The sequence below is a fragment of the Babylonia areolata genome, chromosome 31 (assembly GCF_041734735.1).
Source record: "Babylonia areolata isolate BAREFJ2019XMU chromosome 31, ASM4173473v1, whole genome shotgun sequence".
NCBI classification, from domain to species: domain Eukaryota; kingdom Metazoa; phylum Mollusca; class Gastropoda; order Neogastropoda; family Buccinidae; genus Babylonia; species Babylonia areolata.
Window position 1 is genome coordinate 9,413,391 of NC_134906.1, and position 15,000 is coordinate 9,428,390.

The window sequence follows — 15,000 nt, forward strand, 5'->3', positions numbered from 1 at the left end:
CGCATGGGCGTGTATCGTGGTGTTCGTGGTGGCCTTTCTGTACGAACTGATGAAATACGGCCGGGAGGAGTTGTTCCGTCAGCACCACGTCAGACTGATGCACACGGCGTTGAGCGGGAACGAGGAGGAACGTAGTCTGTTGATGAGACCCAAGTGAGTGGAGGGTGGGTGGGTGGGTGGGTGAGTGTGTGGATGTGGGGATGGGGGGGTGCGAGGGTTGCGGGTTGGGGGAGAGGGAGGGGGAGGGGTGTGTGCGTGGGGCGTGTGGGTGAGTTTTGTGATGCGTGTGTGTGTGTGTGGGGGGGGGGGAAGGCGGGGAGGGCGGGGGGGTTCTGTGTGTGTGTGTGTGTGTGAGTGTGTGTGTGTTGTGTGTTTGTATATGTTTTGTGTGTGTGTGTGTGTGTGTGTGTGTGTCCGTGTGAGTGTGTATGTTGTGTGTTTGTTTATGTTGTGTTTTGTGTGTGTGTGTGTGTGTGTGTGTGTGTGTGTGTGTGTGTGTATGTGTGTGTGTGTTATGTGTGTGTGGTGTGTGTGTGTGTGTGTGTGTGTGCGTGTGTGTGTGTGTGTGTGTGTGTGTGTCCGTGTGAGTGTGTGTTGTGTGTTTGTTTATATTGTGTGTGTGTGTTGTAGTGTGTGTGTGTGTGTGTGTGTGTGTGTGTGTGTGTGTGTTGCCGGGTGTGTTTGTTTATGTTGTGTGAGTGTATATGTGTATGTGCGTGTGTTTGTGTCGGTGTGTGTGTGTGTTGTGTGTTTGTTTGTTTATGGTGTGTGTGTGTGTGTGTGTGTGTGTGTGTGTGTGTGGTGTAAAGCTAGACATATTATTTGTATATAAATATTTAGATATATATATATACATATATCTTCTCTTTCCTCATCTCCTTCTTCCTCCTGCCCCCTTAGGGCACGGATGTGTTCGACAGGCCACCTGCTGCAGACGGCCCTGCACGGCCTTCAGCTGGTGATCAGTTACTGCCTGATGCTGGTCTTCATGACCTACAACGTCTACCTCTGCCTCAGCCTTGTGGCGGGCGCCACCCTGGGGTACTTCCTCGTCGGCTGGAAAAGGTCGATGGTCGTCGATCAGACCCAGCATTGCGAGTGACGCCGCCACTTATACACCGTCATGGAGTCACGAACCACCAGCATGACGTCATTACTATTATACCAGCTGTGGGAGTGACGTGTGACTGTCGTAATAGGGGGGTGGGGGGTTGCGGGGAGGGGGGTGGTGGTGGTGGGGGGAGGGGGGGGGGGCATTGAGTGACTTTTCATTATTTTATTTTATTTTATTTTTATTTTTAACTCCGGACTCGGAGTGTGGTTGCCTACTACATGCGGGATTACAAACGATCAGTTCACAACATTGTAGCCTAAGCTGACTTTAATTAAAGTCCACTCGCTGATACGAGTGAACGTGGGATTCAGTGAAAGAATCTGTATGCACCACAGACTTAACCACTGGCACTTATATATTTCTCTTGCTGAGATGATAGCTAAAGTTATTCTGATTCTGATTCTGATTCTGTTTCTGGTTCTGATTTGCAGGCCGACACGTTCGCGGAATATGGTGTCATTCTATGTTGAATTTTGATTTGGTTTTTCGTTTTTCCATTGTTATTCTTCCATTGTAATCCTATGTTGTATAAAGTTTGTTGTTGTTTTTTTGACTCACTTGTGTAAACAAAGTGAGTCTACGTTTTAACCCGGTGTTCTGTTGTCTGTGTGTGTGTGTGTGTGTGTCTGTGTGTGTGTGTCTGTGTGTCCGTGGTAAACTTTAACATTGACATTTTCTCTGCAAATACTTTGTCAACTGACACCAGATTCGGCATAAAAATAGGAAAAATTCAGTTCTTTCCAGTCATCTTGTTTAAAACAATATTGCATCTCTGGGATGGGCACAAAAAATAAAAAAAAGAAGCCTAATTATATGCAAACTGCATTTACTGTTATATTTATATTTTTTGTATTCTCTAAACTTGGCACTTTGATCTGATATTCTGACCCAACAACAAGAGCAGTCATTATTATCATTTTTTGTTCAAACAGGAACTTGTTCTGCTAAGCATGGAATTTTTTTTTTTTTTTTTTTTTTGCAAACGTTTTGGTGCAGTTAGTAAAAAAGGGAAATTACTCTGTAATTAATGCTAAGGGACTTAATTTATCACAAGTGAGTCTTGAAGGCCTTGCCTCTCTTTTTGTTTTTTGTGTTTTTTCATTTTAAATCATTTTGAATTATTGAAGCTTATTTTAAAATTATATTTCATCATATCATATATAATTTAATTTTGTTTTATTCTGTTCTGTTTTATTTTATATTTTAGAAAAGACTCAGAATCTTCACACCTGTAAAGGAAAAAAAGTGAATGAATATCAGTATCAGTATCAGTAGCTCAAGGAGGCGTCACTGCGTTCGGTCAAATCCATATATGCTACACCACATCTGCCAAGCAGATGCCTGACCAGCAGCGTAACCCAACGCGCTTAGTCAGGCCTTGAGGGGAAAAAAAAGAATAAAGAAAGGTCATTAACTGACCCACCACGATAACAGCTGAATGTATGTACATTTATATGATTTTATCATTGTTTCGGCACGTTTTCTTTTGACCTACATATCCATATGTTTGTAATTTTATTTCTTCTTCTTCTTCTTCGTTCGTGGGCTGCAGCTCCCACGTTCACTCGTATGTACACGAGCGGGCTTTTACGTGCATGACCTTTTTTACCCCGCCATGTTGGCAGCCATACTCCGTTTTCGGGGATGTGCATGCTGGGTATGTTCTTGTTTCCATAACCCACCGAACGCTGACATGGATTACAGGATCTTTAACGTGCGTATATGATATTCTGCTTGCGTATACAAACGAAGGGGGTTCAGGCACTAGCAGGTCTGTGCATACGTTGACCTAGGAGATTGGAAAACATATCCACCCTTCACCCACCAGGCGCCGTTACCGAGATTCGAACCCGGGACCCTCAGATTGAAAGTCCAACGCTTTAACCACTCGGCTATTGCGCCCGTCTTATTTGTTTGGTTATTGGTATTTGTTCATCAGTTTATTTAATGACCACACCTTCTTTGCTATCGATTTTGTGTTTTCGTTGTTGTAAATTTTGTTGGTTTTATTATTATTTTTTTTTTATTCATTTATTCATTACCGTGTTTATCTGTTTGTATGTTTTAGTTTATTATCCACAGCGTATTTATGAATTATTCTATTTGTCAGTTTCTTTTCTGTATTTGTTTATTCGTATTTTCTCTTTATACTCCAATCATAAATTGAAAGTTTTAAAGTTGTTGTTTTTTACGTGGTCCTTATAACTGTGTAATAGACGATTTATTCATTTAATATACAACTGATGGCGTTTTTGCCTGACATAATTATTATTGTGCCTTAATGAATTATTCTAATTGTCTGTTTCTTTCTGTATTTGTTTATACGTATTTTTTCTTTGTATTCCATTCATAGATTGAAACTTTTTAAGTCTTTCCAAAAAAAAACAAAAAACAAAAAACGTGGTCCTTATAACTGTGTAATAGACGATTTATTCATCATTATACAACTGATGGCTTTTTTGCCTGACATAATTATTATTGTGCCTTAATGAATTATTCTATTTGTCTGTTTCTTTCTGTATTTGTTTGTTTATTCTTATTTTCTCTTTATACTCCCTTCTTTCTGTATTTGTTTGTTTATTCTTATTTTCTATTTATACTCCCTTCATAAATTGAAAGTTTTTAAGGCTTTTTTATGTGGTCTGTGTAATTGACGATTTATTCATTATTATACAACTGATGGGTTTTTTTTGCCTGACATAATTATTATTGTGCCTTAGTAATGGGCGGTGCGTTTGTTTCAGGTTCGTAGAAGTTGCAATTTTATGAACAGTTTACAACGCTGTAATACTGTGATGGGCTTCTTTCACCGATTGTAATGGGATATCAATGTGTATATATGTATGTATGTGTGTATGTATGTGTGTGTGTGTGTGTATGTGTGTGTATATATATATGTATCTATGTGTATGATATCTATCTATATATTGTTCTCGGCTTATATCACAGATTGACATAAGTTTACATTTGGGCCAACAGCAACGTGAGAGCTGTATTATCAATGGTTTTTTCCAGTCAGTGGGAAACCATTTACAGCTTAGTCTTTTGTGAAAGACTATGACTCTCAAACTAGGAGGCAAAATCGCACTGGCTCTTAGTGCTGCAGCCTTGTGGGCTAGTTGGCCTTTGTGGAACCATCCCAACGCCGACTGTCCTAAAACCCTCTTGGCCGAAGAGAGAGGGGATGTAACTTGGGCAAGACACTCTCCACTACTATAATCAAATTCTAGCCCAAATAGTCGGAACAGCAGTTGCCTCCTCTGCTGTTCTGATGGTCATAGTCGGACACGACTGACTATCATATATATTGTTCAGAGATCATGTTCTAACAGCGGGCAGAAGATAAGTCGAGACAGGCATGTGAATGCGGACAGACGGACAGACAAGTAGACAGACAGACAGACATACAAGACATAGACGACGATTATTTCTTTTGCCTTGTTACAGCGTTAGCAGTCTTGGTCCAAACAGTGCAGAGTTTTGTAAGCGTGCGTGTGTGTGTGTGTGTGTGTGTGTGTGTGTGTGTGTGTGTGTGCATTCGTGCATGTGTGTGCAAACGTGTGTGTGTGTGTGTGTGGATGGTGGTGGTGTGGTGTGGGAACGTGAACTATACTGCAGTGGTTTTTGTCTGAGTCACCATCGATTGTCACGTGTGTGGCTGTACTGAGTATCATTGGTGAACGCCTCTGCATCCCGCAACCCATGTGCGTGCGTGCGCGCGTGCGCAATTGTATAAGTGTGTGTGTGTGTGTTTGTGTATGTGATTGTGTGTCGCTGTGTGTGTCAGATACAGAGAGAGAGAGAGAGAGAGAGAGAGAGAATTTGGTCAATCTTTCAATGTCCTATTTGACGTGGGTTAAAAAGTATTGGTTAAACTCGTGTTACATTCTGTGATGCAAACTATTATGTTTGATAATAATCTGATCATGCGATTGCTCATATCGTTCTGCGGAAATAAATCTTCATGCCTCAAAGGGAAACAGTCTATTTCAATCTTGAGTCATGGTGTGTGTGTGTGTGTGTGTGTGTGTGTGTGTGTGTATGTGTGTGTGTGTGTGTGTGTGTGTGTGTGTACGTGCGTGCGTGCGTGCGTGCGTGGATGTGAATGTGAAGAAGGGGACAGACAGAGAGACAGAGAGAGGGAGAGAGATAGATTATTTTATTACATTTTATTTTTTATGGGCTTCACGTATTTATAGCATAACGATATTAACTTCACTGTTTTTCTTGCCTTATTTACTTTGCATTCCTCGTGTATTTTTCAGACTGATTTTTTTTTTTTTTTTTTTTTTTTTTTTTTTAAGAATTCACTTCTCCATCATATCTGTTTAATATGTTGTGAAACTGAAAGTGTATAGGCGATGCTAACAGGCGGTGTGTGTGTGTGTGTGTGTGTGTGTGTGTGTGTGTGTGTGTGTGTGTGTGTGTGTGCGTGCGTGTGTGTGTGTGTGTGTGTGTGCGTGCGTGCGTGCGAGTGTGCGTGCGTGTGTGTGTGTGTGTGTGTGTGTTTGTGTGTGCGTGTGTGTGTGTGACTGTGTGTGTGTGTGTTTTATCTTCAGTTTAACGTCTATTCACTATAAGTGTTTTTAGACGGGTGTGTGTACGTGTACGTGTGTGTGTGTGCGTGCGTGTGTGTGTGTGTGTGTGTGTGTGTGTGTGCGTGTGTGTGTGTGTGCGCGCGCGCGCGCGCGCGGCCGGCACAGCACAGCACAGCACAGCATGATATAGAGTATACAAAATAACACAGTATAACAAAGCACAGTGTGATATACAGCATACAAACATCGAACATGATGCAATGCAGTACAGACACAGCACAACATCGTACACATAATACATACATCATGGTGCACAGTATGGCACAGTATGAAACACAGTACACAAACAATACAGTACAGCATAGTATGATATACAGCATAAAACAACACGATACAGTACAGCACAGTATGATATACAGCATAAAACAACACAATACAGTACAGCACAGTATGATATACAGCATAAAACAACACGATACAGTACAGCACAGTATGATATACACCATAAAACAACACAATACAGTACAGCACAGTATGATATACACCATAAAACAACACGATAAGCACAGTATGATATACAGCATAAAACAACACGATACAGTACAGCACAGTATGATATACAGCATAAAACAACACGATACAGTACAGCACAGTATGATATACACCATAAAACAACACAATACAGTACAGCACAGTATGATATACAGCATAAAACAACACAATACAGTACAGTATGATATACAGCATAAAACAACACGATACAGTACAGCACAGTATGATATACAGCATAAAACAACACGATACAGTACAGCACAGTATGATATACAGCATAAAACAACACGATACAGTACAGCACAGTATGATATACAGTATACATACAACACGGCAGTGCAATGTACACAGCACAGTATGATATACAATATATACAAGCAACACACTATACACAGCATAGCACAGTCTGACACACAGTGAAACAAACAACACATTACTATGCAGCACAATATGATGTACAGTATGCAAACAGAACAACAGCTGGAGCAGCATGGTTTGATATACACTATACAAACAGAACAATACATCACAGCATAGTATGACGTACAGTATACAAACAACACATTACAGCACAGCATAGTATGACGTACAGTATACAAACAGAACATTACAGCACAGCATAGTATGACGTACAGTATACAAACAAAACATTACAGCACAGCATAGTATGACGTACACTATACAAACAGAACAATGCAGCACAGCATAGTATGACGTACAGTATACAAACAGAACAATACATCACAGCATAGTATGACGTACAGTATACAAACAGAACAATACAGCACAGCATAGTATGACGTACAGTATACAAACAAAACATTACAGCACAGCATAGTATGACGTACAGTATACAAACAAAACATTACAGCACAGCATAGTATGACGTACAGTATACAAACAACACATTACAGCACAGCATAGTATGACGTACAGTATACAAACAAAAGAATACATCACAGCATAGTATGACGTACAGTATACAAACAAAACATTACAGCACAGCATAGTATGACGTACAGTATACAAACAAAACATAACAGCACAGCACAGTATGACATACAGTATACAAACAGCACAATAATATACTACAGTACGCTGTATCCAGTCATCTATACACCCACCCAGTCCCCGCCCTTTGAGGGGATTAACAAGAGACAGATGGACGGACGGCCACAGAGAGACAGAGACTGACAGAAGCTATGAACTGATGAATTTTGACAAACGGACATAGTGAACAGGCATTTGAATAGAATTATTCGAAATCAACACAAGTCCAAGAAGTCAGGTATTTGCAAAAGAAAACGTTCTTTGCTGCTGCTCTTTAATTCAATATACAACGAAGGTACGCAACTCAGTCCCAGTTTTTTTGCTTTTGTTGTTGTTGTTTTGTTTGTTTGTTGTTTTTAAAACGAGGTGTGTGTGTGTTTTGGGGGGGTGGGGTGGGGGCGTCGGGGAGTGTTTTTCATGTTTATCTTGTTATATGTTTTATCTATGTTTCTCTATCTATCTCTCTATCTGTTTCCATCACGTTATCGACCTTGACACGGGCCTTTATCGTGTTTTCAGTCGGGCTCAAAACAACGAGATTGTGACAAGGGAAGAAACTCCTGTACAGCTGAGTCAGACATTTAGACCAGCAGCATTACGGTCCCTTATAGTTCACGGTGTTTGTGTTGTGTTGTGTTGTTTCGCGTCGTACTGTGTTGCAACGAACTGCACACCGCTGTATTGTATTGAACTGTGGTGTGGTGTGTCACTTTCCAGTCACCGCTGAGATAACGTCCAACGTTAGCAACCTAAATTACTGGAGCTAACAATGCAGGCATATAAATAACAATGCTTTGACCTTTGCCATCCACTCTGAGTAGGTAAATTGTGAATAATTGCCTGAGACACAGGGAACTGCACTCTTGTGTGAGACCTGCTCTTTCCCTTGACTTTTCCTCCTTCATCACGTCCAGACATGTTTTCAGTTGACAGCAAGTTGCAAACTGACCTCCCTGCACCAGACCCATGCCCCTTTTATAGCCAGTCATGAGGCCTGTGCGTAATACGCCAAACCCGACTCGATAGGTGGAGTGATCTGCTTTACTACAACACAACTTGCCAGTAACAGATAAGACAGAGGAAAGTAAAGTGGGGTTGGTAGACTTGCTGGCAGATGTATGTGTGTTTAGGGGGTATGTGCGTGTGTGTGTGTCTGTGTGTGTGTGTGTGTGTGTGTGTGTTGCCAGAATACACCCTACCCAAATCGATCTGTGGAGTGATCTGATTGCTACGACACTACTTGCCAGTGGAAAAAAAAAAAAAAAAAAAAAGAAAGAAAGAAAAAGAAAGGTGGGGTTGGTGGACTTTGCATATGATATGTGTATTGTGTGTGCGTTTGTATGTGTGTGTGGGTGGGGGGTGGGGGTCGAGGGCGGGGGAGGGGGACTAAGTGTTGGAGGGTGAGGGGGTTAGGGGGAGGGTAAGTCAACTCTGTGTGTGTGTGTGTGTGTGTGTGTGTGTGTGTGTGTGTGTGTGTGTGTGTGTGTGTGTGTGTGTGTGTGTGTATGTGTGAGTGTGTGTGTGTGTGTGTTTGAATTAAAATCAAAAGCCTCGTCAAATAGACGAGTCTCAGTTACAGGCTGACCTCACATACAACACCACAAACACACACAACTGAAGGAATATCAACTTTGCAATGAGATGTCCAACCCACTTGGGAAGACGAGGGTGGCCCTAAGAAGGGCCCGGGGAGGGGTAGGTGAGAGAGGGGAAGGTAGGTGTGAGGTAGCCCTGAAAAGGACTTGAGTAGCAGTAGGTGGAGCTGGTCTTACGGGAGCCAGGTCTCTCAAGTCACGCCTCTGTCACCACCATCTCAGAGAGATGATGCCTTTCTCGAAGTACTCCACACACTCTGCCCAGTCGTCCACAGGAGTGTCCAACCACTGCAGGTTTGATCACTTCTTGAGAAACATATACCCAGTCCATATCATATCTTAATTTGTGTCTTGTGCGTCTCTGTTGGATCAGATACCAGTTTAATAAAGTACAAGATCAGCACTCTATGTTATAGATGCATTCACAAAACTGCCCCTTCCTATCTCTGCGGCTGCCTTCACCTCTACACTCCATCTCGCTCACTACGATCGGCCTCGGATCCACTCTGTTTACGCATACCCAGATTCAAACACTCGACTGTTGGCCGCCGTTCTTTCTCTGTTTCTGGACCTTGCGATTGGAATGAACTTCCTTTTTCGCTTCGTCAAGTCTCCACACTCAGCTCTTTCAAGTCTGGCCTTAAAACCCACCTCTTCCCAAAATAGCCTCCCTTGCCTGCCATTCCTTGTCTTTAGTTTCTACAGTATTAGAGTTATGCATGCGTGTGAATGACTGGTGCGAAAGCGCTTTGATTTGTCTCTGCACAAGATCCAGCGCTATATAAATACCATTATTATTTATTATTATTATTATTATTAGCGGCTCATTCATACATCCGTTAATTTTTTTCTCCAGGGCCAAATTTTGACTAACCAAGATTAACCCCCGAGGTCTATCATAGTCTAGTCTGGAATGACTTCCAGGGGTAGATTAACTGTATCTGGTCAGAAATGACACACCTAAACCCACTAGTTGTATTTTAACCCCTTCACCCACACCTTTGTAATGATGATAATGATGATGATACGGATACTAAAATAGTGCCTTTTACTTGGCCAAAGACCAAGCTCTAAGCGCTTAACAAATACAAAAGTCAGAAGCATTTGCATAACAGGCTGCCTACCTGGGTAAAGCCAATCAACAGCTGCCATTTGGGCGCTCATCATTCGTTTCCTGCGTCATTCAGCCAGGTTTCAGTCACGCTCATATATACACTCATACAGACATGTAACATGTATGACAGCTTTGTCCTTTTCCCCCTTGCCATGTAGGTTATATTCCGTTTTCGGGGGTGTGCATGCTGGGTATGTTCTTGTTTCCATAACCCACCGAATGCTGACATGGATTACAGGATCTTTAACGTGCTTATTTATTTATTTATTTATTATTGTTATTTTCATTATTATTATTATTATAATTACTACTACTTTAAAAATTAAAAAAAATATTTGTGTAAGCTTGTCCATTATTTATTCACCTTTTTCTCTTTTTTTCTTTTTTTACATTATAATTATTATTTATTTATTTATTTGTGTAAGCTTATCTATTATTTATTCACCTTTTTTTCCCCCTCAAGGCCTGACTAAGCGCGTTGGGTTACGCTGCTGGTCAGGCATCTGCTAAGCGCTTCGCAGATGTGGTGTAGCGTATATGGATTTGTCCGAACGCAGTGACGCCTCCTTGAGCTACTGAAACTGAAACTAACATGCTTATTTGATCTTCTGCATGCATATACACACAACGTGGGTTCAGGCACTAGCAGGTCTGCACATTATGTTGACCTGGGATATCGGAAAAATCTCCACCCTTTACCCACCAGGTGCCATTACCAAGATTCGACCCTCAGATTGAAAATCCAATGCTTTTACCACTCAGCTAAAAAATCTCCACCCTTTACCCACCAGGTGCCATTACCAAGATTCGACCCTCAGATTGAAAATCCAATGCTTTTACCACTCAGCTAAAAAATCTCCACCCTTTACCCACCAGGTGCCATTACCAAGATTCGACCCTCAGATTGAAAATCCAATGCTTTTACCACAGCTAAAAAATCTCCACCCTTTACCCACCAGGTGCCATTACCAAGATTCGACCCTCAGATTGAAAATTCAATGCTTTTACCACTCAGCTAAAAAATCTCCACCCTTTACCCACCAGGTGCCATTACCAAGATTCTACCCTCAGATTGAAAATCCAATGCTTTTACCACTCAGCTAAAAAATCTCCACCCTTTACCCACCAGGTGCCATTACCAAGATTCTACCCTCAGATTGAAAATCCAATGCTTTTACCACTCAGCTAAAAAATCTCCACCCTTTACCCACCAGGTGCCATTACCAAGATTCGACCCTCAGATTGAAAATCCAATGCTTTTACCACTCAGCTAAAAAATCTCCACCCTTTACCCACCAGGTGCCATTACCAAGATTCTACCCTCAGATTGAAAATCCAATGCTTTTACCACTCAGCTAAAAAATCTCCACCCTTTACCCACCAGGTGCCATTACCAAGATTCTACCCTCAGATTGAAAATCCAATGCTTTTACCACTCAGCTAAAAAATCTCCACCCTTTACCCACCAGGTGCCATTACCAAGATTCTACCCTCAGATTGAAAATCCAATGCTTTTACCACTCAGCTAAAAAATCTCCACCCTTTACCCACCAGGTGCCATTACCAAGATTCGACCCTCAGATTGAAAATCCAATGCTTTTACCACTCAGCTAAAAAATCTCCACCCTTTACCCACCAGGTGCCATTACCAAGATTCTACCCTCAGATTGAAAATCCAATGCTTTTACCACTCAGCTAAAAAATCTCCACCCTTTACCCACCAGGTGCCATTACCAAGATTCTACCCTCAGATTGAAAATCCAATGCTTTTACCACTCAGCTAAAAAATCTCCACCCTTTACCCACCAGGTGCCATTACCAAGATTCTACCCTCAGATTGAAAATCCAATGCTTTTACCACTCAGCTAAAAAATCTCCACCCTTTACCCACCAGGTGCCATTACCAAGATTCGACCCTCAGATTGAAAATTCAATGCTTTTACCACTCAGCTAAAAAATCTCCACCCTTTACCCACCAGGTGCCATTACCAAGATTCTACCCTCAGATTGAAAATCCAATGCTTTTACCACTCAGCTAAAAAATCTCCACCCTTTACCCACCAGGTGCCATTACCAAGATTCGACCCTCAGATTGAAAATCCAATGCTTTTACCACTCAGCTAAAAAATCTCCACCCTTTACCCACCAGGTGCCATTACCAAGATTCGACCCTCAGATTGAAAATCCAATGCTTTTACCACTCAGCTATTGCGCCCGTACTGGATATGGGGGATCATTCTTGGCCAACTTGAAATCACCCCACCCCCCACCCCCCCAAAGGTAAATTATTAAAACAGAACTTGCCATGCTTGCTTCTGTTAAAACTGAAATGTAATGAAGAGGGAGAGAGATCAGTAAAAGATGGCTCAGATTACGCCCCCCCCCCACCCCCCCCCTCCCCCCCCCCCCACCCCCACCCCCACTCCTGCCCCACTCCTTTCTTTTTTCAATAAATTGATGAACCAATGAAAAAAAGGGGGTCATTTTTGAATGAGGGGGAGGGGTCGATCTTGACAAGCCACTGGGTAAAACCCAGCAAGGATATGGATTACCCTTTCACTTCATAGTAAAAAAACAAACAATCATTAGTTTGACACTTCAACAGGCAGGCGCTATCAGTCTCTCATCTCCACACTTATTTTCTTCTTCTTTTTTTTTTAAAGATACTTTTATTTCTTTCATTTTCCAATGTTTCTACAGGAATACATTTGTTCATTTCAAACATCAACACACAATAGCTGCAATAAAATATGTCAGAATTTAATCAGAACACGCCTGTGTGCAAATAGTCACCTTATCAAAAAGGTAAAACGATAAATGAGGCTAGTTTGTCTTCTTTTTTTTTTTAAAGAACAGTTCATCTCTTTCCTGTGATTCCCTGACATATCAAAAGAGGAGATACATTTTAGAATAAAAATGAAATAAGAGTTACAATATATATATATACACAAGGCAAAGTGAGTGAGAAATGAAAAGTGAGACAGAAGACCCCCCCACCCCCACCCCACCCCCCCACCCTCACACCCCCCCAAAAAAAGAAACAAACGGAAAAATCCAGCAACAAAGAGAGCAATTAAAAGAAACAAAAAAAAAAATATATATATATATATATATATATATATATAAAAGAGAGTAAATTTCTGGCGCTTCAAGTTCCAGGAAGGTGGGGCTGCAATGTATGCTGAAAGAGCAGGAGGCATCCCCACAGTGGTAGTTTGCACTATAACTGTATCAGTAATACATTCTTACAAAAGTCTATGCATTTCTCACCAGACTGTTCACAGATGAAATATCAAACTGTTCGACCCTGCTTCAAAAAAAAAAAAAAAAAAAAAAAGAAAGAAAGAAAGAACAACAAAAAAAAGAAGATTTAAAAAATCAATATGTACACATGAATATAATTGTACTGAGACAGTTTTAGCACCTCTGCTTACTCTGGAATATTTAAATTTAAAAAATATTGTATCAAAAATATTAATGTTGAATAAAAAAATAAAAAAATAAATAAAAAGTAGAAAAATGAATCAAGCCAGCTCACAAACCTATGTACAGCCATCATGCAAGACACAAACGATGAAAATAAACTGTTTCATGTCTCTGTGACAGTCTTTGTTGTTGCTGGGTTGTTTTTTTTTTAGTTTGTGTGTGTGTGTGTCTGTGTGTGTGTGTATGTGCATGTGTGTGTGTGTGCATGTGTGTGTGTCTGTATGTGTGTGTTATAAATAATATTTTTCACAAAATATATTCATATATATGTTCAGATGTGTCCATGTTTTCATGTTCATAGAATTGTTTGCATGTTTGCAAGGACAATGTACGTACAAAATATACAATATGTATGTATGTATGTATATATATATATATATATATATAGAGAGAGAGAGAGAGAGAGAGAGAGAAGATACACACACATATATATATATATAGAGAGAGAGAGACAGACAGACAGACAGAGACAGAGAGGGAGACAGACATGAAGAAACAGTTCCCATGCTTCAGAGTATAATTTTGTGCATGGCCATATAAATGTTTGTACATTTGGAACAGGAACATGTGTTTATGCATTTATCATTAAAACAAAAAAAAGCACAAAAATGAATAAAACAAAATCTGGGCAGATGGAAAAAAAAATCAAAAAAAAAAAAAAAACTAACTAAAAAGCTACCAGCAAAGAAGAAACAATACAACAAAAGTATGTTTGATAAAATCATGTGAAATGGAACAAAAAACAACAACAACAACAAAAAGCAATGGAACAAATACAGAATATTTACAAAACTTACAGAGTAAAAAAAAAAAAAGTAACAAATTTTCATTCTGACAGCAGTGGCAGTTGCGGCTACAGGGTGGACCACCAAGCATCATGCTGATCAGATGATTTTTTTCAAAAATCAAAAAAGCTCATCAGTAAAAAAAAACAAAAACAACTAAAACAAAATAAAATAAAATAAAATTTGGGGGGTGGGGGGGGGATCAGTGTCCATGTTTTGGGACCACCTCTCTTCATGAATAATTCAGCATTTTGCATACCGTGGTAGGTAGCACTCATTATAGTGTGAAAATCTACTGGGCATTATATCCACCAGACAGCTGACCAGTGCTACACTTGACTTGTGTCTGCAGAACATGATCAATGCCAGAAAACAGAGAAAAAAAAAAAACCATCTGAAAATTCTTAAGCTCAGGATACAGGTCAGGTTGTCTTTGTCTTCTTTGTTCGTGGGCTGCGACTCCCACAATCACTGATATACACAAGTGGGCTTTTTACGTTTATGACCATTTTTACCCCTGCCATGAAGGTAGCCATACTCTGTTTTCGGGCAAGGGGGTAGTGCATGCCTGGTATGTTCTTGTTTCTATAACCAACCAAATGCTGACACGGATTACAGGATCTTTAATGTGCATTTTTGATTTTCCGCATGTGTATGCACACACAGGGGTTCAGGCACTAAGCAAATCTGCATGTCTGTTGACCTGGGAGATCAGGAAAAATCTCCACCCTTTACCCACCAGGCGCTGTGACCTGAGGAATCAAAC

At 40.6% G+C, this 15,000-nt stretch overlaps 1 protein-coding gene across 2 annotated transcripts in view; it reads left to right on the forward strand.

Moving 5' to 3' along the window:
* LOC143276138 (high affinity copper uptake protein 1-like) overlaps positions 1-5,099 on the forward strand; it is a 47,366-nt gene extending 42,267 nt beyond the window's left edge. For both annotated transcript variants that reach the window (XM_076580554.1, XM_076580555.1), the window contains 2 exons: positions 1-153; positions 901-5,099. The exon at positions 1-153 is cut by the window's left edge and continues 4 nt beyond it. In XM_076580554.1, coding sequence (XP_076436669.1) covers positions 1-153; positions 901-1,102 — 355 coding nt within the window. In that variant the 3' untranslated portion in view covers positions 1,103-5,099. The remainder of the gene's footprint in view (positions 154-900) is intronic.
* The last annotated feature ends 9,901 nt before the right edge of the window (positions 5,100-15,000 follow it).